Source organism: Mesocricetus auratus, unplaced genomic scaffold (genome assembly GCF_017639785.1).
Source record: "Mesocricetus auratus isolate SY011 unplaced genomic scaffold, BCM_Maur_2.0 Super-Scaffold_100010, whole genome shotgun sequence".
Lineage (NCBI taxonomy): Eukaryota > Metazoa > Chordata > Mammalia > Rodentia > Cricetidae > Mesocricetus > Mesocricetus auratus.
Window position 1 is genome coordinate 83,082,410 of NW_024429194.1, and position 26,069 is coordinate 83,108,478.

Genomic DNA, 26,069 nt, shown 5'->3' on the forward strand with positions numbered 1-26,069 from the left:
ATTTTTTAAGATTTATTTACGTGTGTGCACTCATGCTCAAGCACACTGAAGCCAGGAAAGCTCCCCTGGAGCTGGGTTTCCAGATGTTCTAAGCTGGAAATGGGTGCTGGGAACTAAATGTGCAGTCTTAATTGATCTTTCTTTAAACAGCTGCCATTAGGCGTTTGAGTTCTGGTCTTTTTACTGGTTATATCAGTCTGTACAAACTGTCTTTGCTCTGATGTGTGTCAGGAAACAGGGTAGGAATTACACTGATTTGACAGGTGAAGAAACAGGCACAAAGGAGTAAGGTAACTCAGCCAAGGATATCTAGCTGGCATTGACAGAGGTGTTTACATAGAGAAAGTTTTCTGGCTTGGTTCTCATGCCAACATACAGAGAAAGGAAACAGAGAAGGGGATAACATAAAAGACCATGGCCAAATTCTCGTCTCAAAATATTTAATTTTGTTTGAAAAGGATACATTCCCAACTTCCCTCCCTACCACATCACTCCGGCCCACCAGCAGTGACACACTCGCACAGGCACACACACACATAAGGCCAATGGGCTGCTGTCTGCTTTTACCTCTGCAGCTGGGACAAAGGGGTTTTCTCCTGGCCTCTTTCCCCCAACAAAGGTAGGGAGAGGGGCCGCTGGAATGCGGCTCCCAGGGAGGATGCAGAGCCCCACACACTCAACCAATCACATGCACTTAGAAAAATAAAACCAAGTGGTGTTCTGGCATCCCAATACCAAAAGACAGCAATCTCTACCTGGAAATCACCTTTGCCTTTTTCTAGAAAAATTTATTGCACTTAACAGATGTTAAAGAAGCTATGGATGGGGCTTAGCCCTGGAAACCAGGAGCTCTAAGGCCCCTCCTTACAGAGAACATACTTCTCAGGGCCACTGGAGAGCTTCACATCTGTCCCCAGCTGGAGGAGCTGCCTGAGGGGAAAGCAGGCCACAGTACCCTTTCAGCAGGGATTGTGGACTGGGGTCAGGTTCACTGCCTAGTACTGTCCCCAACCACAGGAGTCAGACCCACAAGCTCAGCCTTTGGGCCAAAGATAAGGTGACCCGGGCAGGTCCTCCACAGGGCTCTGGCTCTCTCCAGATGTGCAGTTCTTTTATTTAGACATTTCTTGGATGTGCATTCCTGTAGCATCCTATCTCATTCATGTGTCTTTTCTGAGGTTGCAGTGAAGCTGCCACAGCTGAAGACAGAACATTCAGGAAGTGGCAGCACTTCTTATTCCAAGGGAACCCATGGAGAGCCAAACAGAAGTTGGCTTCTCAAGCCTGCTACTCTTTAGAAGATGTCAAAGATCTGAATGCAGGAGCCTCAGGCTTCAGCTATCAGCTCCTGGAGGGAATCAGGAGACTTTCATGGCAAGACAGACAGCAGAGATCAACTCTTTCTGCACAGCCTTGGGTCCTAAGGCCAACAAAGGAGCTGAACACTTTTTTTTTGCTCCAAGATGTCAACCTCCAGGCATGCTCCTTCCTGCACCTGCCACTTCTCATTCAAAAGGCTTCTCCAAGAAGCGAGCGGCCATACTTTAGGAGGATCCAGACCCCGACTTCTAGAAGGAAAGGAGGGCACCACAAGGCAGAAGGGAGGACCAAGGGAGACACATTAGGCCCCAACCAACCCATGGGGTCAGAACACAGGTGGCATCCAGAGGTACGTATCCATTCCTTAAAAACTAAAACTTAAAAACACAAACCTTACGTTTTCTAGCCAAAGAGAACAAAGGGCCTTTCAGCTCAAGGCTTGTCCACCACTAACGAAATGAGAATTGCCTCTGGGTGAACAGCTGGCCCAGAGAGTGCCAGGAGGGCAGGAGGCAGGCAGCGGGGCAGGACACTGACATGCTGGGTGCAGCTGCCCTTGTGGTTACAATAGAGCGACAAGTGTGCACATGGCTCCTACAGAACCCTAAAGTCAAGGTCAGGGACCAGCGGAAGGGAGACCTCCCTTGGCCTCAGGGACCCTTGTCAAGAGGTGGTGTGCAGGTCCCACGAGGGCAGGGCATCTCCTGGCTGCAGTCCATGGCCAGTAGGCGGTTTGCCCTGGTCTTAACATCATTATGAAAAGTCTTGAAAGATTGGGGCCCCAAACTAAGCCACCATTTAAAATAAAGCCAGTGTTAAGGATGATAAAGCACCCTCGTCACCTCTGTCTCCTTCACACAGGCTGCCCACCCTGAGCAAACACACACCCTCCTGGAGGGCGCCCTAACTGACCCACACAGGCAGAGGGCTCCATGATCTCCTCGGCCAGGCCTCTGGGCAGAGCAAGAGGACAAGTTCAGCCAAACACAAGAGAAAGGTACAGCTGTGAGGCAGAGGAAGCCAAAGCTGTAAGAGTCACTCAACCCCGTGGCCAGACCTGTGTGGGCAGCCCCTGACTCCTGAGACCAAGACTGAGGGACTCCAGGCCAGTGTAAATGTCTCCAGAGCCTGCTGTCCTATGAGAGCTGTACTATGACTTGGGCGAGAGCAACTCCTATGAGGTTGCTTTCTGACACTCATGGGGGGTGGTTCTGATCTGCCAAGTGTACGGTCCTCTGCTACCTTTAGGGAGACTGGGTTCTGGCCTGGGACATATCAGTGAGCCAGAGCAAGGAACCAATGGAGCCTCTCAAGTGACAGCCCCTCTCTCGGGTGCCTACAGCAGAAGACTGTGGAGACCAGTTTCCTAAATACCATGCACAAGTGGTACCCTGGGCTACTCCTAGGTGATGGGTTTTCTTTTTAAACCTAAGATCTGAGAATGGTTATTGGGTGAAAATAACCAGAGGCCAGGCAAGCAGAAGTCAGGAACCTCCAAACTGGCCTGGAAATACAAAGGCCTTCCTAGGTGCTGGTAACTGGAGCCCAGAAACCAGCGATCCTGGGAATGTCTCTTCCATAGCAAGTGGGATGTGGAGGGGGCTGATCCCAGGGCTGTTTCAGACCCAACAGTCACAAGATAAAAGGGATGTGGGAACTAAGAATAGTAGGGTGCACTTCTGCTGAAAGCCCCAACTGCACCCCAATTCCAGGCTAAGCAGAGACCTCACTCTCATGGCCCACCACCCTCCATCAGTAACAGTATTAGCATGTCCTGGCTCTGAGACAGATGGGAATGAATGTTTCACTCAAAAGATTTTTGGGGGAGAGTGAGGTGCATGACAGACTCACCCCAAGTGGAAATGCACCTGCTACCTGAGACAACATTAGGGTGACAACAATCATGACTCATTCTGGAGACAGCCCTTGTCAGTCCAGACTGGAGACTGAGGGAAGGCTAGGAAAGCCTGAGCACTCTGTAAAGAGTGATCTGGACTCCAGAGGTCCCTTCTGGTTCAGCTGGGACAACCAAGAAGACAAACTTGGGCCATTTACCCGTCTACGTAGATTCGCTCAGGTTCCCCATCAGAGAGGAGCCTGGTCCCCTGGGGAAGTCACCACGTGTGCTGGCCATGTTATAATGAAGCTGAGACGGGAATGCTCCTAGAGCAGGTACGCCACCATGTGCCCATGAAGAGTCCTAAGTCTCCACACGAGTGTGGGGTCCAGGAAGCCCCAGGCAGAGGTCTGAAGTGCAGGCAGTGCCCTGCGGGGCAAGGGGCACAGGTTACAAGGGCCCGTACTTGGTCTCGTACTTGGACACGATGGTCTTGCACTTGCCCACCTCCTTGCGAAGCTCGGCCACCTCCGTCCGCAGGGCTGTGTTCTCCTTCTCCAGGAAGGCTGCCCGGATGGTGATCTGGTTCTCCTTCAGGCGCCTGGCATCCCGGGAGCGTTTCGCTGCCACATTGTTCTTCTTGCGTCTCGTCCAGTACTTTTCATCCTATGGGAAAGTGCCCTCTGTGGGTGTCCGGTGTTGTCCCTGAGGGAGCCTAACTTTTCCTTCCCACCTGCCCCCAGATCTACCCCCCAATGCTGTGGTAAGAACGAAAGATAAGACCCTAGAGGAAGAAATACTGTGAGACGCTGTGTTAGCATTCAGGCATCTGTACTGGCCTGTCCTTGGAGTTCTGACAGGATAAGCGCTAAGAGCACCCCTATATTCCCTTTTTAAAGGGCCCTGCCCACCTCTCCCTCCCTCTCTCTCTCTGCCTCTCTTTCCTCTCTCCCGGTACTCCTGTCCCTGGAGGCCAGTCTCCCCTCTCCCGTTTCCTTTTTTTTTTTTTTTTTGGTTTTTTGAGACAGGGTTTCTCTGTGGCTTTGGAGGCTGTCCTGGAACTCGCTCTGTAGACCAGGCTGGCCTCGAACTCACAGAGATCCGCCTGCCTCTGCCTCCCGAGTGCTGGGAATAAAGGCGTGCACCACCAACGCCCGGCTCCCGTTTCCTTTTTATGATCCTTTTCCCTAATGGCAGGGCAATAGTGATGCTTGCCTTTAATCCCAGAACTCAGGAGGCAGAGAGAGGAAGATCTCTGAGTTCAAGGACAGCCTGGTCCAGAGTAAGTTCCAGGACAGCTAGGACTGTTACACAGAGAAACCTTGTCTCAAAAAAATCCCTCCAAAAACCAAAAACTCCTCCACCTGAACTCTGTCACATGGCATCTTTCTCTTGAGAGCTGCTTTAAAAAAATTACAACACACTGCCCTGTCTTCAGAGGGGCAGGCTGCATGGTGGGGGCAAGAGTCTACCTTGACAGGCAGTGTGCTGCTCTGTGCTCTGCCCTTGCCTTCTTTAAGCATACTGGTTAACATATCTCTCTTGTTCTTAGGGTCCCTCTGCTATATGGCTTTGTCCAAGAAATCACTATGTAGACCAGGCTGGCCTTGAACTCGCAGCAATCTGCCTGCTTCTGCCTCCCAAGTGCTGGGATTAAAGACTTGTGGCACCACACCATGCCTAGTGGTGGTTAAAAGCCAACAAGCTAGGTGCAGTCCCTCAAGATCCAATCTGACTCTACAAGACCATGCAAGAAAGAGGGAGTGGGTGATTCCCCATGGTGCATGGACGTCATAGGATAGCTCTGGGAGTTGGTCCTCACTGCCTACCTTGTTTGAGACAGGGTCTCTTTGTTGTTCACTACTGTGTTTGGCAGGTTAGGTGGCCCAGAGTTTCCAGTAATTCTCCTACCCCTGCCTCCCTTCTCCCAATAAGAACACCGGAATTAGATACTTACTACTTGTTACAACTTTCTCTTTTGTGTGTGTGTGTGGCAAATGCTTTATCCACTAAGCCAGGGTTTCTCAACCTGTGAGTTGTAATCCCGTAGTGGGGCCAAACAACCCTTTCACAGGAGTTGTCTAAGACCATAGGAAAACACAGATACTTACTTACATTATGTCATAACATTATGAAGTAGCAATGAAATAACTGTGTGGCTGGGGTCACCACACATGAAGAATGAAAGGGCCGCAGCATTAGGAAGGCTGAGAACCACTGCTCTAGGTCATCCCACAGCACTACACGGTGTCTTTTGTCCTTTAAAACTGTTCAACCTCACTCTCTGTTGTTGATCAACTTCTCTCCTGATGGCTGACTATGGCAGGGAGGTGGAACACTAACCAGAGGCTCTGGGAATGAGGGAACTATCAGAGTCACAGGGGCCAAACCACACCTCGTCATTTCTTCACATCAAACTGTTGCTGATGTAACTCCAAGCACAGAACTTCTGTGGTACCCACAGTAGGAAGGGTTCTCCATAATCTCCTCACAATCACTTATGAGGAAGCACAGTCCCTACTCTACTCTAGTTCTCTCTCTCTGTGTAACAGCTCTGGCTGTCCTGGAACTCACTCTGTAGACCAGGCTGGTCTCAAACTCACAGAGATCCACCTGCTTACAGAGTGCGTTCCAGGACAGCCAAGGCTACACAGAAACTCTGTCTCAAAAAATGAGAAGGTGGGGAGGGAGGGATGGAGAGGGTAGAGTGGGGGAGAGAAGGAGGAGGAGAGGAGAGAGGGGGAGAAAGAGATAGAGGGGAGAGAGACGGGGGAGAGAGAGGGGAGAGAGGGGAGAGAGAGGGGGGAGAGAGAGGACAGAGACAGAGAGAGAGCTGGGTGGTAGTAGCATACATCTTTAATTCCAGCACTCAGGAGGCTTTGAAGTGCTAGAGATGGAGCTCAGGGCCTCATGTGTCCCAGGCAAGCACTGTACCACTGAGCCACTGACTTGCACTGCTAAGCTATGCCACAGCTTACCTAAGACTCTCAAACCACTGCTGTGTCTTTAATAAAGGACTTTTTTTTTTACCTTCTGCTCATCAGGAACAAAGACTTTCTTGGCCTTTTTGATCATGGGCTGGGGTTTCAGGTCTTCCTCTGCAAACTTATGCTTCCGAGGGTTGAAAAGCTCCCCACCTGGCACACTGGAGAGGACCAGGTCAGCAGGGTCAGGGTTGAAGTTCACATCGACCTCCACACAGTTGGGGTCAATGGGACTTGGAGTCTCCCTCTCCTTTTCCAAGGATGATTCTGAAAGGCAGAGGTGGAAGATCTAGAAGCAACTCGCCAGGCAGAGAAGATACACATCGTCCCACCAGACAAACCACTGCTACTTAAGCACATCACCAGGCCTTAGACAGACAGACAGACAGACAGACAGACAGACAGACAGGCCCATGTGATTCAATTCCTAAAATGACTCTGACCGTTTTTGTGTGCTGTGAATCAAACCCAGGCCCCACAAAAGCTCAGCATGAGCTCAACCACAGAGTCACCAGCAGCAACCCATGAGTTCCTCCCCTTTAGAACAGAACACACCGAAGAAAACAGAGACCCTCAAAATGGACAGGATTTTCTAAGTGTTTTGGTTCCCAAGAAGTTGTAAGAAAAACACTGAGTTATTATATCCCTCAACCTCCTGTGTGTCAAGTTCTCCAAGAATGGAGACAGCTGGCTCTCTCCGTGAGCAACAGTAGGATGGGGACACAGGCTGGAGCTGGCCTGGTTCTGTTTTTGAGTTCCCACATCAATTGCTGTGCTCATTCATTTAGCCTCACAACTCTGAAGGAAATAAGTATCAGCTTAGTTTTACAGAAAAGAATACCAAGGCTCAGATAAATGCAACTGGCTTTCAAGTAACCCACAGGTAAATAAATGAAGTAAAATATGACTGTTGGCCTGGCTGACTCTGACTCCTTGCTTTTCCTGTTTCATATGGCTGGCTGATTTATAGGTAAACATTGGATTAATGTCAATTTTAGAGTTCAAAGGTTGTGTGTTGAGATAAGAGTTGTGTTAAAAGAAAACCGAACCTCTGCCCTACATGTTCAATGCTACCAATAGGAGTACACCAAATACTGAGCCAATAGATAGTTACTGAATGTAAACTATCTCTGGTAGAGAGCTGGCAGAGACAATACGGTGTAACAGAAAGGCTAAAGCCATGGATTTTTTTTTTTTTGACACAGGGTTTCTCTGTGTAGTTCTGGCTGTTCTGTAGTCCAGGCTGGCCTTGAACTTAGATATTCACCTGCCTGTTTCAGGAGTGCTAGGGTTAAAGATGTGTGTGCCACCACAACCCTGCAAAGCTATGGTTCTTAACAGGGAACAATTTTGTCCTGCAGGAAATATTTGGCCACATCAGGATTCCAGGGTGCAACTAGCATGATGAAGGCTGCTACACACCCCACAACACAGAAGATGTCAAAATTAAAAACAAAGCTATTTCTACAACCCTCCCAAAATTATCTGCCCTAAATGTCCATGTTGCTGATACAGACTTTTCTCTTGAAATGAGGAAGTCACTGGAATGTTCACAAGAGTAGCATAATCAAATTTAGGTTTTCAACTGAATTAGGTTGAGTGTGGTGGTATAAACCTATAACCTGAGGACTGGAGAGGTAGAGGCCGAAGGATCAGAAACTCTAGGCCATCATAGGTCTTGCTATGTACGTAAGACACCCAAACACACACATACGCTCACACACACACAAACGCAAGTGTATACCTGTGTTATCTGTGTGAGTCCTGGAGCTCAGGGGTTAAGAATACTTACTGCTCTTGCAGAGGATCTAGGTTCAGTTCCTATCATTCACATGACAACTCACAGCTATCTGTAACTCAAGTCTCAGAGGATCCAATGCCCTCCCATGATCTCTGTAGGCACTTTATAATATGATACACATATACACACACAGGCAAACACTCATTTGTAAAATAAATAATGATAGGTATGATGGCACATGTCTTTAGTCCCAGCACTCAGGTGGCAGAGGTAAGTGGATATCTGAGTTTGAGGTCAGCCTGGTCCATACAGTGAGTTTCAGGACAGCCAGGGCTACATAGAAGACCCTGTTGAAGGTGGACGAGGAGGAGGAGGCAATGAAGACTTGCATGTTCACTGACTCGTTATGTCTATTCCTAAGTAAATGCCACAGAGAAATACATGCACCTATCTACCAGGAGACAGGCACACAAATGTTCATAGCAGCATTGTTCAGAACCCCAACCAGACTACAGAGTGTGCTCCACTGTCCTTCAACTGCAGAATGGCTAAACTGTGGCATATTCACGCAGTATTATTCACCAAAAAAATTCACAAACCTCTCCCACAGTGACAAGATGACTTTCACAAAAATACTGTATAAAGGAAGTCAGATACAAAAGCACACATATTACTTATGCCTTCTCTATAAAATGAGTGGAAAAATTAAAGACTTCCACTTTCCTTTTTGTTGTTATTTTGATTTTTGAGACAGGGTTTCTCTGTAGCTTTGGAGCCTGTGCAGGGACTCACTCTGTAGACCAGGCTGGTCTTGAACTCTCAGAGATCCGCCTGCCTTTGCCTCCCAAGTGCTGGGATTAAAGGCATGTGCCACCACCTCTGCTCTTCCAGAGGACCTGGGATCAATTCCCAGCACTCACATGGCAGCTTACCACTGTCTGTAACTGCAATTCCAGGAGTTCCAATGTCTTCACACAGACACACATGCAAGCAAAAACACCAATGTACATTAAAAAAAAAATCCTTCCTTAGGCTGGGCACAGTGGCCTAGGAATATGCCTTTATTCCTAGCACTCAGGAGGCAGAAGCAGGCAGAGTTCTGTGATTTACTTGCATACATACATGTCATATACACCATGTGCATGCCTGCTGGATCCCTTAGAACTGGTGTTATGCAAGGTTGTGAGCCACAATGTGGGTGTTGAGAACCAAGCTCAGGTTCTCTGTATGAACAATAAAGGCTCTTAATGGCTGAGTCATGTTTCCCACCCATTTCCTCTATCTTCAATTTTTATTTAATTAATTAAAATTTAATTAATTACCAGAGAGACCAGAAGAGAGTATTAGATCCCCTGGGACTGGAGTTACAGTCATGAGCTGCCATGTGGGTGCTGGGAATTGAACTTGGATTCTCTGGAAGAGCAGCCATCACCGTCAATCACTGAACCATCTATCCAGTCCAAACCCACGGTTTTTGAATGCAAAACAAGCACTCTGCCAATTAGGTACATCTCTGGCTCCTCTTTTCTATTTTTTTTTTTTTGGTTTTTTTTTTTTTTTTCCGAGACAGGGTTTCTCTATGGCTTTGGAGGCTGGCCTGGAACTAGCTCTTGTAGACCAGGCTGGCCTCGAACTCACAGAGATCCGCCTGCCTCTGCCTCCCAAGTGCTGGGATTAAAGGCGTGCGCCACCAACACCCGGCCTCTTTTCTATTTTTTAAGATAGTGGTCTTGCTATGTTATTTAGATTAGCTTTGAACTTGTGATCCTCCTGCCTCAGCCTTCTGAGTAGCAAGAATTACAAATATATGACACCGAATCTGCCTTTTTGTTGTTGTTGTTTGGTTTTGGAACAGAGATACAATGCCTAAGACCATGTGCTGCTTTGGAAGTTGAGCTGAGTTCAGTTCCCAGAACCCATGTCAGACACCATCCATCACCCGGAAAACTCAAGCTCCAAGAGATGCAGTGCTCTTCTCTAGACTCCACAGGTGCCTGTACCCGAGTGCACACACCTGCTTCCCATAATTAAAAATAATAAACCTAAAAAGAGGATTTTTTTGTTGTTTTTCGAATCAGGGTTTCTCTGTGGCTTTGGAAGCTGTCCTGGAACTTGCTTTTGTAGACCAGGCTGGTCTCAAACTCAGAGAGATCCATCCGCCTGCCTCTGCCTCCCCAGTGCTGAGATTAAAGGCATGCGCCACCAATGCCCGGCCAAGGATCTTAATTTTTTTTTTTGGTTTTTCGAGACAGGGTTTCTCTGTGGCTTTGGAGGCTGTCCTGGAACTCACTTTGTAGACCAGGCTGGCCTCGAACTCACAGAGATCCGCCTGCCTCTGCCTCCCGAGTGCTGGGAATAAAGGCGTGCGCCACCAACGCCCAGCTTAATATTTTAGATACATAATTAAATGCTCTACTAGTGATATGCACTCCAACTTCTTTTTAAATTTTATTTGAAAAAAACTTCCCTTTTGAAAAGTTGAACAGAAACACACCATGAGAGCCTCATGGTGTATCTTTGGAGACATGTGCCATCATGTCTCTAAGGCTGCAGAAACTGTGTGGCTTCTCAAACAGGGAACACATCTTTCCTGGTGGGCTTATGCTCAGACATGAAAACACAAACAAACAAAAAAAACCAACATCCAAACCAAAACAGTAAAGGTGTTTTCGACCCTGAAGATGATTCTGGAGCAGTGGGAATGGCATTTGTGCCAGTGCCTAGCAGTACCTGCCTATGCAGACAAGCATCCTGGTCACAAGTGCTAGTTGAGTACCTATCAGCTGGGTGATGTGGGCAAGTTTCTTACTTTCTCCGTGCCTCAGTTTCTTGGTCTACAAAAGAGGGATGGTAGTACAATAATCTCGTAAAATCATCTTGATGACTTTCTGTTAATGCCTGGCACAGAGTAAGTCCTGAGTATTAGTTAACGCTCACAGTCAGGACAACAATGACAGTGGTGTTTAATAACATTGCCTACACTTCACGAGAATCTGTGGCCAAAATACCAGTGACATAAGAACAGTATCAACCGCAGAGCGGGACTTCTCTACTGCAAGTGGCAGCCTGGGAGCTCATTCCACCGTCCCGAGCAGTGCAGTGCCCAGCACAGGAAGACCAATGTGTACTGGTGTAACTCCTGTTTTATCCCCAGCCTTACGTCAGTGCTGAAGACTACGGGACGGGGTTCCTCTAGTCTGCAGCCCACCAGGACCTGCTTCTGAAAGAAGAAGGGTACACAGGGCGTGTGGACATAGGAGAACTTAGTGGGAAGTGGGCTCCTTAGATGAGACAGGTGGGCCTGCCCACAGGCCTGTCACCAACCTGTGCTGGACACGGTTTCCGAGGGCTGAAAGACTGCAGTAGAGGAGGACGGTGGAGAGGCTGTGGAAGAGCTGGCAGACTCCTTCCCTTCCAGCTCTGCCACAGGCAGCAGCAGATTCTGGGCCAGGTGGGTGGGGCTGGCGGGGATGCCATTCTCCAGCAGGAACTCATCCAGGTCCATGTACTCCAGGTGAAAAGACTCGCCATCATAGGGGATGGTCTTGTCCCAGATGGGTGGCATGAGGGAGGCAGAGACGGCCATGGTGCTGGCTGCGGCCGACTCGTCCTCCTCCAGTTTTTCCTTCCCCTTTTCCTTATCTGCAAACAGAATCTACGATGAGACACTGCACAAGACAGCAAGTAACTCATCCCAGGAAGGGGACAGTGCGTCTCAGAGAAGGCCCATCTTTCTCAGAGGCCTGTTTTCAATCCACTCCCCACATACACGTTTCCAGAGCATGTCCCGTCTTCCCATTATAACCAGTGCTCCAAACAGGCAGGCTGGTCTCCTTTGGGGAAGGCACCACATCCTCTTCTGTGTCTGGCCTTTCTGGAATGCTAGCTGCACACTCTGAGGCTTGAGGTGTTCCCAGAATGGAGAGGCTACACGGGAGGAAGCAGTGCTTCTGGCCTTCCCTGACATCTTAGTGTGGTGAGGGCTGAGGTCCTCTAGCCACAACTCCTGGGCTCCCCTGCCCCAGGGCCCTCTAGCTATGTCTTCCTGTGGGACATGTGACCTGATCCTGTTGTTTAACCTAGCTTCCGAGTGTTTCACTGTCAATAATGGTAAAGACGCTCTTTTTCCAAGATCAAAGGTAACATATGAAAATGACTACTGCCAGGCAGTGGTGGCGCATGACTTTAATCCCAGCACTCGGGAGGCAGAGGCAGGAGGATCTCTGTGAGTTCGAGGCTAGGCTGGACCGACAGCCTCCAACATAATACAGAGAAACCCTGTCTCATAAAACCAAAAAAAAAAAAAAAAAGAAAATGACTACTACTGAGTATGTAGTACACAGCACACATTCTTTATTGCTGTGAGCTTACCGAGGGTAGGGATTTAGGGATTGAGTCTGACTGTTCTAGATTTCAGGGGCCAACAGAAGGGCTAAGTTCACAGTGGCTATGGGAACCTGCATAATGACTGGAGGGTATTTTCAGACTCGTTGGCTTCAGCTGTACTCACAGAGAAGACCTGGAGCTCTTTTCAGAGCAAGCAGTTCAGAGGCTGTTATCCCTGAGCAAGCAGAAAGACTAGAGGCAGATTTCCTAGGAGGATGGAGCTAGGTGGAGCTGTAGAAGCCAGACTGTTTCTACTCAAAGCGAAGCTGATCAATTAGGGAAGATCAGACCCCACTTGTCTTAGTCAGAGGTTATGCACATGGACTAGAAAAACATGACAAGATGAGAAGGAAATCAAAGCAACAAGGAGGCTAATCAGAGAAGTGGGAGATAAAATCATGACAAGTTCACAATAGGTTTTCAAAATTGAGGGAGACAACTTTGAACTCTGGATTTAGACGTGAAAAAAAAGGCATCAAATATTATTATGTTGGAGATAAAGCAGTCATGCTTGGGTCCCAAGACCAGACAACCAAAAGGCAGCCTATTAGTCCCAATAAAAATAACCAGACCCAGAGAGATGGAGGTTGGTTCTCACAAACAGAACTTGCTCGAGGTTTCTAATATGATTTAACTTGAATTCCTAAGACTACTTTAAAAAAAAAAACAAAACAGGCTTTGATTTAAAAAACAACTGGGAAGCAACAAAAGTCCCAGCCTGTGGGCTGGGTGGGCCAGATGGCTTCCCTGCTCATCTGACTCCATATTCTCCTCAGAGATGACTGGACCCGCTGGGTGGGGTCACTTGGGATCAAAAGAGGTAAGAGAAGGGAGGAGATAAAAAAGCCTCACAGAAGGACAAGCAACAGTAAGTTTCATTCTGCCTGACCAGAGCAATTAAAACTATTTCTTTTTCTGGTTTTCTGAGACAGGGTCTCATGAAGCCCAGACTGATTTCAAACTTGATGTACAGCAGAGGATGACCTTGAACCAGTGATCCCCCTGCCTCTACCTCTCCAGTGCTGTGAACACAAAGCAAGCACCACTATAATCAGTCAGGCTATTTAATTCAGTGTTTGTAAGGTGAAGTTCTAAATTAATTGCAAAAGGTAAATGACTGACATGTTCAGAACTAAGATCACAAGGACTGACACCAGTGGTTGTCAGCTTGATACAGTAGAAAGCACCAAATGGAGAGCCAGAAGGCCCACCCATGTGACCTTGAGAAAGCATTGACACCTTGCAAGACTCTCAACTTTCCTCAACTGCAAAGTGTAGCTAATAAGGTAAACAAGATTAACTGTGTCCAGATGTTTGTGAGCCTGTGCAAACGTAAGGTAAAAATCACTCTGTGGATTGCGGCTGGCTGGAAATCTTAAGAGAGACCTGCCAGATGTGAGCACCAGCCCTTGCTGTCTGTCTCACTCTCAGATCTGAAGCAAAGTGTCGTCTTCAAACAAGCAGAAGGGTTTGTGCCCATGAGGTCCTGGCCTCACCTGATGAGCGGAAGCTATTTATAACCCAACAGTGACAACCATAAGCACAGCAGCCCCAGAACACACTCAGGGGAAGAAGAGAAATGGCATTGTAGAAAGGGAAATGAATTTGCCACTACAGGCGATCCACACAAAGCCCATTCCTTCCCAAATACCCCAATTACACCAAGCTCTCGAAAATTCGAAGGTCTCAGACAGAAAGCACACCTCAATGCACCTAAAACCTCACAATAGGTGGCAGTCCTGCTGCTCTTCCAGGCCACATACACAGGCCAAGCCCGCTTGCCACACAAAGCCCCAGGGACCCTTGTGGCCCTGGCAATACTATGAAGCTGGTCCTACCGTTGTTAACCAGGGGAGGGGCCTCAGTGGCTGCACTCTAACCGGCACGCCCAGCCCTACTTTACCCATCCTTCACCCCTTCAAGACACCGCAGACCCTCATTCCGCACCACACCGCATCCTCCATCTGCACATCAAGCAGCCACCCAGGGACACATTTCCAGTAAAGCGCCACACTAGACCTGCTCAATGTCCACTCCCAGAGAGGAAGAATCGCCCTCCTCCAGCACGGGCCAAAGACGTACAAAGGCCATCTGGTACACTGATCAGTGCTTCCTCAAACTTTGGTAGTAGACTCTGCACCCACGGTGGTGCAGTGGGGGGGTGCTTCTTAAAATACAAGCTTCAGTCCCAGGATCCGCAGACTGGGTGAGGCCCAGGAACTAGCATTTTAGGCAAACGGCTTACTAGGGATTTGGATGCAGGCAGTCCCGCTGGAGCCCCATTTAGTAAGTGGCTGCTTGCTTGCAAAGTTCCATTGACCTGTCCTTTCCAGACAGCCCCTGACTCTCTCTCTCGACCACAGGCCTCGTCCAGCAGGCCCCTAGTCATCTACTGGCCCGCAAAATCCCCCCTAGGCTGGACCACTTCAACCTGACCTCTGACCGGACCCGCCCCGCCCCCACAAGGCCCCGCCCTAGCAGAAACCCCGCCTCCAGACACGCGCGAGCCGCCCCCCCTCACCAAGGCGCGTCTCGCGCGGGGGGTTCTCCATCAGCTTCTTCAGGACCAGAGGGAAGGAGCCTGACAGGCCCCGTTCCCCAGCAGCACGCCCAGGGCCCGGCCCCGCCTGCGGCTCCACAGGCGGCTTCTTTCCGCCGCCCGCGTCGGACATCGTGCCCCGAGCCCCGCTCCTGCGCCTCGCCTCCCCCCGCCCGCACCCCGAGATGGGCCGGAGCGGCTCGACCCGCCGCAGCTGCTGACACGGGCAGCACTGCGCAGACGCGCCACTGCACCCCCGCCTCCCTCCGTCCCCGCCCCGCCCGCGGACGGGTCCCGTTCATTCATTATTCATGAGGCCAGGCCGGCGGTCCCAGAGCGTGGCTTCCGATTGGTGCTCTCTGCGTGAGGGCGGGCACAGCTCTTCGAGCCGGGATTGGCTGTGGGGGCCAAACGAGTTAGACACGTGCGGGGCCAGGTGAGGAGCATCGCCTCTCCCGCCCCGGAGCATCGTGGCCTTCTGTGGAGCTCCCGGCTTCGTTTTAGTCAGTCGTGTCCTCTTAGCCACCATTTCCGTGACTCCAGGTCTCCTCCCAGTCTATCGCGGCCTCCTTTTCTTTCTTCCTTCAGAGAAGCTACCCCGGGGGGAGGCGGGACTGGGCGCCACGGCCCTGCCCCGAGGGTCACGTGGAGCGGCAGCCTAGTCGAACCACGAGGGGCGGGGCAGCGAGGGAAAGGCGCAAGGCAGCCAATGGGCTGAGGGGGCGGGGCCGGCACGATTGCACGAGGCTCTGCACGTGCGGCTGCGGCGCGGAGGGGCGGGGTGGAGCGGGGTGGGGCTGGGCTGGGCCGGGCCAGGACTGTTCTGTTGTTTGGCGGACTCTGCCCGGAGTTCGGGGACTGGGACGTGAGTGCCGGGCCAGCACTCCTCCCACGCATCCCCGAGGTTGGCGGAGGGCAGGCGGGTTTCAGGGTCGGCCGCTCAAGCAGGTGTCAAGTTGCCCACTGATCTGGGGATTGGGAGCAGGCGTGACTGCGGGATAAACACCAGCAGGGAGAGCGCGTTCTTGAGACCTGTCCACGAACTAGGGTCGGGACGTACTTCCGTACTACTAGCTGCTCGCTTGTGACCTTGAGAATACCAGTTGCTGCACTGGAGCCTGCTTCCTCAGTCCTAAAATTCAACAGTGAACTAGAGAGCCAACACAGTTGGGGACACCCCCAACTTCTCTTTCTTTTGCAGATAGGATCTCCCTTAGACTCAAAAAGACAAACTAAAATTGCGTTTTGTGGGACACCCACTTCTTTAAAAATATCTATGCTTTCTGAGCTCCTTAGGAAACCTCTGTGCCGTAAAGGGGTTCACAGCCCTTCAAGGCGTCTCTCAGAACTTTGTACCTCTTTGCAGTACAAGTCATACTCGGCTTCAGGCCCAGACAACACTAGACGTTCTGGGATTAAGCTCCCAGAGGGGCCGGGACTTGGCCTGTTTATCCTGTGTCCCTCCCATGGCTCCCTGCCTCCGGAGGAGGAGCTGGAGTCTGGCAGAAAGGCCGCCTGTGGTTCATGCGGTAAGTGCAGAGCCCAGCAGCTGCAGATGGCTGAAAGCTCATGGAACCAAGAATTTTGCTGGAATTGAGGGAAAAGAAATTGAGTAGCTGAGTAGGCCTAAAGGAAGAGACTTGAAGGACTTTGGGTAGTGATGGGCTTCGAATCCCAAACTCTAGGTTTTGCTGCCCCACAAATTAGAGGTTAATCACTTTTTGAATCTGATGTCTCCCGACCATTGTTTCATTTCTCTTTCTATGTTAAATGGGGGTAAGGCAGGATCTAGCCTGCAGTGTAAATACTTTTCCTAATTTAACTAAAATTGATGGATATAAATCCAGCATGGGAAAAGGGAACTGTTTTGCAGAATTATTAGCAAGAATTCTGTGTGTCTAGATCTTTAGGAGAAATTAATTTAGAAACGAATTTAAAAGATCAACTCGAAGAAAATGAAGCAACATGTGAAACTGTAGAAAAGAAAACCTGGGTGAGTAAGATGGCTCATGGGGTAACACTGACTGCTGCTGAGTCTAATAACCAGAGTTCAATCCCTGGGTGCCATATGATGACAGGAGGGACTAACTTTCACAAATTGTCTTCTGACCTCTGTGAGCCTGTTTCCTGTGTACACAGACACAGTAAAATGTAACATAGTATTTTTTTAAAGGAATACAAATCTCCAGCTAGTTTGGTTATAGACAAACTTGCTAGACTAGATTTAAATGCATATTTTCATGGCTAAATATCACATTATATATAGAGAAAAACATTTCCTAACGTGAGGATTAATAAGGTAAGAGTGGCAAGTTATCTGTTTATAACGAAGATGACCTGTAGGGAGAAGATTCCCACTCCAGTTCCACTCTCTCCCCGTCTCTCTTTTTCCTTATCCTTACCCTCCCTCTCTCCTTTCAGCTAGAATTACCCCCAGATGGATGATGACTGTTGCATCCATCAGCCAACCGGGTACAGTTCACCTAATAGGCCAGTGACAAGAATGCATGAAGGTGACAAGCTGAGGCTTCAAAAAATGATGTGGCATTGAGTCTCTCCTCTACTGACGCTTCAGGAAGGAGTTTCCCCTGGATAACCAAAGGGTGGATGGGTGTTCAAAGTTCCCTAGGAGCATTACAGGCCCTGTAGTGCCTCCTTGCAAACTGCCAGGGATTGCAGCAACCAACACGTCCTGAAGGCAGGGACTATGCTTTCTCTTCCTTCTCCAGCTGATCTCAAGAACCCCAGCTGCATTTCTCTGTCCCTGTCATTGCCATGGTGATAACTGTAACCTTGCCTCTTCTCACAGTAGAGGAGTAAGTGTTGTGACAAGTCATTTGCTAATTTCCAGTGTGTGGGCCTTGTAAAGAAACAGACTACCTAAGAAGAACATGCTAGTATATGGTTAAAATTTATAACTATGTAACAGCTGGGTGTGGCAGCACACATTTAATCCCAGCACTTGGGAGGCAGAGGCAGGTGGATCTCTATGAGTTCCAAGACAGCCTGGTCTGCACAGTGAGTTTCAGAACAGCCAGAGCTACATAGACTGTCTTAAAAGGAAGAAAGAAAAGTATGATGTGGCATCACAGTATACTATATCAATAAATTTTTTAGTTTTGCTTGAGACAGGGTCTCATGTGCCCAGGCTGGCTTTAAACTTGATATGTAGATGAGGATGACCTTGAATTTATGGTCCTCCTGCCATCACCTCCTGCATCCTGTTACCACCTCCCGAGTGCTGGGATTAAAGGCGTGTGCCACCAACGCCCGGCTCTAACAATGGTTTGTTAATTAATCATTTATGAGTGTGTGTATATGTGCACATGTGCCATGGCACAGGTTTGGAGATTAGAGGACAATTTTTGGGAGTTGGTTCTTTCCGTTTACTATGGGTTCCAGGGAATAAAGCTCAGGTTGTCAGTCCTAGTGGCAAGTCCCTTTTCCCACTGAGCGATCTTGCCGATCAGTTATAGGTTTTTATTTGTTTTGTTTTTGCTGGTATTTTTAGTGAGGATGGGTTTGAGACAGGATCTTAATGTGTAGTTCTGCTATGGCCTGGAATTCACTATTTGTAGACCAGGCTATCCTCAGACTCACAAATATCTACCTACCTCTGCCTGCCAAGTGCTGGAATTAATGGTATTTGCCACCATGTCTGGCCAACAATAGGTTTTCGGTCCAGTGCCTACCTCAGGGTGTCTGGAGCAGCTGTGAGTCTAGGCTTGAGAGGCAGACCTGAGGAAGACTTTCCTTTGAGCAAGTGACCTGCTTACAACACCAGGCAAAGGACTCCTATGCCCCAGTGGTTTTCCTCTGAGAAACATATGGAGATTCTTACTGAGTAGAGGTTGTGTGGATTATCTGTGAGAAGCACTGGCAGGTACCCACTACAGGAGTAGTATTTGAGATGGATGGATGCTGAGCATCCACCCGGCCCCTCCCCTTCTATTCAGGATGTTATGTGTGATGATAAGGCTGTGAATATGAGGATATTCAGAGCCTAAACCAGTGCCACAACAGGGTAGGAAATGCTATTTGCTAGGACAGGAATAGGTTTAGAGTCTGTTCTTTTCAGCTGGGAACCTGCTGAGCAAACCAAGTTCTATTGAGTGAAGCCATGCCAAGTACATGATTTCTCATTAGCCTGGACTCCACAGTGATCTTGACCACTTAGCATCTAGGACTGACAGATGGTGCAGGAACCTGGAAGGAGCAAAAGCAGGCTTTCACGGAGTTCTAGAAAGCCAAGACTCACTGTCCCAATACTAGCAGCTGGCAAGCACAACACTTTGTTCAGAGTAGTAATAAATACTTGTTGGCGTGCTTTCCTTGCTTGGGGTTGGTAAGAAGGTTAAAACTCTTATGCATTTGGTGTATTGTTAATATGAAGTAACAGTCATGTATTTGACTTACGGTGGAATCTGGAAGAACAAGCATAAGCCATTCTTTTGGCCAGTCCCCAGTCCCAGCCTTGCCAGCAGCTCTTTTGTAGCCACATACCTGTGGCTGGGAAACTGTGGGTCTGTGCTTTGTACTTTGGTCTCAATGTGCTCTAGGGTAGAAGTGGAGGGTGGAGCCTCTTTGTAAATTCTTGCCTCTCCCTTCAATACCCTCAAGAATCCTAGTTTCCTATTTGGCTTGTGTTTTGCACACTCCCAGGGTTTGGATACCAGATGAGCTGCTCCAAGAGTGCCTTGACCATGGAGAGAAACCTCCCCCCACCACAACTAGCTCGTACAGTATCTGAGCCATCACCGCCTGACCGTCTTCGGATCTTTCCAACATCACTGGTGTTTCTCTCCCCGTGGCTCACCTTCTGTGGCCCCAGTGGCCTTTTGTTCTGCAGACGAAGGGAAGGGCCCTGGGGTGCTTTCCCCACAGCCTGAAGGCTCTTCACTCAGTGCTGCCTCACTTTCCAGGTCTTAGCTTTAGTGTCACCCCTGGGAAGGTCAGCTGCACTCATGACTGCTCTATTGCCAGCTGTAGTTGACAACACAGTCTTACGCACTCCCGAGCCAAAGCATAGCAAATGCTCACTAAGTTAATAATGAATAACTGAATGACCAAGAAATACCACACAGTTCAGAGACCAGGGAATTCTGTGGGGAGGCATGAGCCTGGAACAGGAGCTGGGTGCCTCATTGACAACTGTGTGACCCTCCCATCCTAAGCCACCAGTGTTCTCATTGGTAGAGTGGAGGACCAGACTCCATTTCAATGCTGCTGCACACACTGATGTAGGAGCGGGTGCCACACGCTCCAGATCATTCCTCTAGTGGCCTCATTTGGGGTCTGGCCAGATGCACAGCCACCTGGAAAGGGCTCCTCTTGACATTGCCATCAGTATCTGGCACTTAATGAAGTTGAGTTTTTCATGTTTCTAATGGGGAGAACAAGACCCTGGGCTTCTCACGAGGAAGGAAAGAGCCACTCACCTATTTGTCCTGAGGAGGCCAAGCTCTCTGAGTTCATTTTTCACTAAAAGAATGGGAAAACAGCCGGGCGTTGGTGGCGCACGCCTTTAATCCCAGCACTCGGGAGGCAGAGGCAGGAAGATCTCTGTGAGTTTGAAGCCAGCCTGGTCTACAAGAGCTAGTTCCAGGACAGCCTCCAAAGCCACAGAGAAACCCTGTCTTGAAAAACCAAAAAAAAAAGAATGGGAAAACGGGGGCTGGAGAGAAGGCTCAGAGGTTAAGAACACTGGCTGCTCCTCCAGAGGTTCTGAGTTTAATTCTCAGCAACCACATGGTGGCTCATAACCATCTGTAATGAGATCTGGTGCCCTCTTCTGGTTACAAGCATACATGCAGGCAAAATACTGTATACATAATAAATAAATAAATCTTTTTAAAAAAAAAAGAATGGGAAGACATATCACTTAGCAGGCTGAAGTGCGGAGTAATGACTCAGTAATATCCAGCACATAGACTGTCCTCTGTCATTTTCTCCCTCCTGAGCCAACACCATGCCTTCCCTGGTTTCCCAGGCTGTGGGAGTTCCCATATAGACCTCTTAAGACCAAGTTTGGGTCAGCCCAGGCTGCATGTAATCCACCCACAGCCTGTTTACTTCAGTTGACCTCTTTGTTGTACCCTAAGGTTCTGCCTATTGTCCTGTCCTGTAGGGTTGATGCTATCATGCCTCAGGAGTCTCACCATGCACTTCCAAGGAGACAGCTCTGTGTGTGCACAACCTCATACCATCCACGTCTTTAAAGGAAGTGAGGGCCAGAGTGCCAGTGTAGGAAGGAAGGGACTAAGGGTCAGGTTATAGGTAGAAAGAGCAAACACCAAGCCAGCCACGCTGCTCCTAGCCTTTCAGAGAAAACAATGTTGCACGTCACAGTTTGAAACACTTCCATGTGGGACAGCGCATTTAGTCCTGGCAACGAGCCTGTGGCCTAGGTATACCCTATCCTTTTTTAAGGCGAGGCTCTTACTGGGCAGCAGTGCCAAGGATCACATCCTGACTCTGATTTTAAGGCTTTTCCTCTTGCTTCCTTGTCTAGAAGTGTCCCTTCCTGCCCAGCTCAAAGTGAAGACCTAGTTTGACTTGAAGCTGTGTCAGCTCCTGTAAATGGAAGCCTGGATAAGTGGAGAAGACATGGATAAGGGTGCCACTGAGCACAGCCTGGGCCCTGTGGGTGAGGGGAAGTAGGTAGTCAAAAGCTAAGCAGACAAGACTCAAGATCCCACAAGAGCCCGAAGAAGAAAGAAGCAGGAGATGGCGTGAACCCTGCAGGAGAAGAGTTTTTATACATAGGACCAGAGGTGAGAAACTGAGTCAGAGCTTGGAGAATAATCAGTCCTTTTGCTCATGGATTTCTCAGTTATGGGAAGCTGGTTGAATTGGGCTCAGAGCAAGGACCACCAGGCAACCAAGGGAGTCTCAAGTCTGGTCAGTACTGATCAGGAAAGCCTACCTTCTTGGGGACCTGGAAGAGGCAGGCATTTGTATAGGCTGTAACAGGCCCTGGAGCTGCCAGTGGGGCTCCATGTGGATCTTGGGAAGTGTCTTTGAACTAGAAAATAGAGCATGCAGCTGCAGGGAGAGCATTCTCGAGGGCACACCTGGAATTTCTCATTCTGCATTGCTCTCATCTGAAATTCCTTCCCACTGGAACTTAACTACACCCTGTATAATACTTGGCTATGCTGCAGTGTCTGAGCTAGAGGAAGAAAAGGGAGAGGGAGGCGTGCAGGGTCTTCTAGGAGAAACCCACATCTTTCATGGAGGTGAAGGCAAGCTACCCACTCTGCCGACCCCCACAGAAGCCAAGGCAGAGTGGAGGGAAATGGGGAGAATCAACTACAACAGGAACTGTGAAGTTCTTGTCCTAAGACTCCTGAGCCTCTGGTTTATGTGGTGGGTGTGCACTTGTTCGGGCAGACATGGAAGTGGTTTAGGAGGTCTGGGAGCCTTGGGGAGAGGTGACTATAGGTAATGTGGGGGGGGGCTTTGTGACGTGTTTGGCTTCTCCACCACTTTCTCCTTCATTTTTTTCCCCAGTCAGCCACAAACTGCTGTCTGTCCTGTGGGATGCCCTTAGGATTTTCAATGAAGTGCCACATGAAGTAATAGGAGGTGATCTAAGACTCAGATCTAAGACCCAGCAACACGGGGCTAACTAGTCCTCAGGCAGATCTTATCAGACCTTGGCAAAGTTCTGCCTCAAACCTTGGGCAAGTTTCCCCAAGTTTGGCCCTGACTGCTCACTAGGGGTGGGGAATTTTCAGCTTTCCCAGGACTCTGTGTAACAGCTGGGAGCCAGTGACCAGCAGTTGCTACCACACTTCAGAGGCAGTGTTAGTCTCGTGCAAAGAGCAGTACCCTGAGTTAACCCCGAGAATGTTTCCCCGCCCATCTGTGAGTTGACCCTGTCTGCAATGCCACAGGCATCTTGGGACAGCTGGGTGGGGTCATGAGGGTGCTGCATCATCTTCCCTAGTACCTGCAGGAATGGAAAGACTCCGCTTACATTTCAGAACGCCTTCCAGCTGGGCCCACCCACACAGGCCACCCAGAACTGGCAGAAAGCTGTTGGTGGCCTGTTTGTAGATATGGACCTGAGCTGAGGCTCATCTGTCAGGGGGCTCTCCCAGGGGTATGTAAGGGTATGGGCTTCTCCTGGTCAGCAACTGGTGTTCTTTGTGAGTTGGATGCAGTGACACCTTCTCTGATGCCTGTCTGGGAGGATATTTACATGCCTCAGCATTAGAAACCGCAGGCTGCCTGGGCAGTGATGGCACACACCTTTAATCTCAGCACTTGGGAGGCAGAGGCAGGCAGGTCTCTGTGAGTTTGAGGACAACCTGACCTACAGATGGAATTCCAGGACAGCCAAGGCTGCACAAAGAAACCCTGGCTTGAAAAACCAAAAAGAAAGAAACGGAGAAAGAGAGGGAGGGGTGGAGGGACAGAGCATGAGCGCAGCGAGCACAACCACAGGCTGTGGTGTGAAGGGCCTGGGTCCAAAGATCCTTAACAGCCCTCTGAGGCCCTTACCATGAGCTCTGGAGAAACCCTCTACCACAGATAGCATTTCCCAGGGTCAAAGCCTCTGTCCTGCCTACGCCTAATTAACAAACTTGAGCCCATACTGGCCCAAGGGTCAAAAGAACCGGGGCTGTTCTCCGGCTCCCAAGTTTGGAGAGCCCTCCAGGAAGAGGTCCTGCAAGGACACCAGGTTGGTGACATATCAGATGCCAGCCCAGAATGAGGCAGATGCCTTGAAAGGGTCCCAGGGGAGCACCCTGACCTCCTGTCCCCCTGGCAGCAGAGACAGGGTAGTCTACTCTAAAAGCATTGTGGAGGACTGATGGCTCTGTAGCAAAGCTTGTGCTTAGCTTCAAAAGGCCTAGGTTCAATCCCTAGCACCGTGGGAAATTTTTTTTTGGTAATGGTAGTAAAAACCTGGAGTGAGTCTGAGAGATTTGGTGACAAAAATGTCAGAAGAGAGTACCCCAAGTTGGTTTCCCGACTCCCCAAAGCTAAACAGCTTGAGCTCTTAACTTTCCCAGGAAAGACTTGTAAGACACTTGGTACTGGCTGCCCAAGCTGCCCCTCTCCACACCCTCTGCCACTCTCTTCTGCTTGTCCCTAGCCTGGGGTTGCCTGTGGTATCCTAGGAACGCGGGGCTTGTGGTCCCGTTACATAACCAGCTTCCATCCCAGCTCCATGAGTTCAGCCCCACAGCGCTGAGCAAGTGGCAGGCACAGAAAGCCTTCTCCAGATACCGCTGCTGCCCAAATCTACTGGCTCTGCCACTCTGCTCGCCCCCAGCATGCAGAGGGAGGGAGCTTTAGAAGCAATGTTTCCAGTTGGATTCCTTCAGGCATTCTTGTCTTGTCCCAAGTGAGCACAGCACCTGTCAGTAGCTGCACACTGTCCACAGCGCCCAAAGCCAGTAGGTATGGGGGCAGCCCCAGAACCGACGTGGCGCACGCACACCTCCTGGGGTCCTTCTCTGCACTGCAGCCCTTCCTCACCCGAGCCTGCTTCCAACCCTCGGGACTTGTGTCTTCCTAGTATAGACCACCTGTGTTCCTACCTGTCCTCTTCTCTGGCCAAGGCAAAGAGTGTTCCAGCAGGGACTTGAGGACCTCAGGCATGTCCATGGCAGGGGCCACTCCAATCTGGTTGCAGCTCGACATGGCCCAGCAGGAGGTGCTTGCTCGGGAGTTTAGAAGCAGCTGGAGAGGCAGGGGCTGGCTAGGGAGCCACAGGCTATGGAGGCAGGCGGGGTGTGAGCCTGAGGCAGCCAATGGGCAGCCCTAGCCCCAGCCCGCCTGTCCACCCCCAGTTCGGCCACCTGCCAGCTCCGGCTGCAGCCAGGCCTTCCCTTCCCGCTGCTTGGCAGGGCGGACCTGGCCCTGCGCCAGCTGCAGCACGTGGAGCCACCGCGCCAATCCTCTGACAGAGAACCTGGCCTGTTATCTAACTTTGCAAAGGGAAGTTCTCCCCCAGTCTGGGAGCCATAACCGGGGCTGCCAGATGAGAATGGTGAACAGAGCTCCACGCCTACAGCAAGTGAGCACAGGCACATACAAGGAGCAGAGGGGTGGGGGAGGCCTGGAAGCCCAGGGTCGGTGGAGAACAGGGCACACCGTGGAAATCAGCCTGGGCTGGGTTCAGAGGCGGCTGAAGAAAAAGGATGACAGATGAGACCAGCACTCCAGGCAGTTCTGCACAAAAGATACTGTGGTGGCACCATGCATTCACATGGGAGCTTGCAAACCCCAAGGGGTTGGGCATGTTTGAATGTGTATGTGCCATGCACATGAGCCCTGTAAGACATGTATATGTACACGCAGGGTGCATAATTGGGGCTTTACACTATCTGTGGAATTTGAAGCCTGATCTCCAAATCTCTTTGGTGTCCCAGAAAGGGGAGAAGGTAGGTAGGTCTCTAGGATGGTTGACAGGATGGGCACTATGAGAGGGGACAGCTCTGCCAACTTGACTCAGGCTTGTCCTGAGTGACGACTACCCTGCTTCTTTGTCCACCACAGAGGTTTTGGTGGCAGTTGGCCACCTACCACAGTCCCTTCCTTTTCCCACAGGTGACCCCCAGGACAGTGAATATGGGTGAAGTCAAGGACTTGAGTGTGCTCATCTTCCCAGAAGGGATGCCACAGGTGTCAGATTAGGCAGAGATGTCAGGTTGTGGAGTCTTCATCAAGCCAGAAAGTGACTCTGGGGCTCAGCTCCAAAACTGAACACAGTAACTCCCCTTCAGGCCTGCTTCTTGGTTTCTGTCCTGGCTAATCTCTACAAAGACCCTTGGCTGCTCTCCAGTCACATTTCACAGAGTCGGAAATGTGCCGGTGCCTCTGCTGCCTCCTCTTGCCCTAAGTCTTTAACTGCCTTCTCCTCCTCCCGAGTGACCCTCCCCAACTCACTCTGTAACCGGGGCAGGCACTGAACTTGTGATCTCTGTCTCAGCCTCTCAAGCAGATAGGATTAGGCTAGTACCACCAGGGTTGGCCGGCTTCCTTTTTTGTTTTTCTTCCAGGACCAGGGATGGAGCTGAGGGCTTCGTGCATGCTGGGCAAGCACTTTACCCCACTTCAATTCCTTCACAGTTCCATAGATCCTCTCTCTTCCCCTCACCTTACAGTTGCCCCCCCCTTTAGAGATGTATACAGTATTCTGCCTACATGTATCCCTTCAGGCCAGAAGAGGGCACCAGACTTCAATGCAGATGGTTGTGAGGTACCATGTGGATGCTGGGAATTGAACTCAGGACCTCCGGAAGA

General features: G+C 50.0%; 1 protein-coding gene across 2 annotated transcripts; it reads right to left on the reverse strand.

Annotated features, from left to right (window-relative positions):
* Positions 1–423: 423 nt before the first annotated feature.
* On the reverse strand, positions 424–24,592 carry Tef (TEF transcription factor, PAR bZIP family member). 2 transcript variants are annotated; one of them, XM_005067018.4, is made up of 4 exons: positions 24,362–24,592; positions 11,207–11,524; positions 6,188–6,408; positions 424–3,823 (listed from the first exon to the last, which is right to left on the reverse strand). In XM_005067018.4, exons 1-4 carry the CDS (start codon positions 24,462–24,464, stop codon positions 3,608–3,610), a joined length of 858 nt encoding a protein of 285 aa, XP_005067075.1. In that variant the 5' UTR covers positions 24,465–24,592; the 3' UTR covers positions 424–3,607. The 2 variants fall into 2 exon arrangements, with proteins under 2 accessions (XP_005067075.1, XP_005067074.1); XM_005067017.4 differs by lacking the exon at positions 24,362–24,592 and adding an exon at positions 14,790–14,973.
* Positions 24,593–26,069: the final 1,477 nt, after the last annotated feature.

What these genes read in the sequence shown, in the direction of transcription:
- Tef (XM_005067017.4), bottom strand. Translation starts at nt 14,940, where the DNA reads ATGTCCGACGCGGGCGGCGGAAAGAAGCCGCCTGTGGAGCCGCAGGCG. An exon ending in CCCGCGCGAGACGCGCCTTG is followed by an intron (nt 11,525 to 14,789) that starts GTGAGGGGGGGC and finishes TTCTGTTTGCAG; the next exon opens with ATAAGGAAAAGGGGAAGGAA. An exon ending in GGAAACCGTGTCCAGCACAG is followed by an intron (nt 6,409 to 11,206) that starts GTTGGTGACAGG and finishes TCTGCCTTTCAG; the next exon opens with AATCATCCTTGGAAAAGGAG.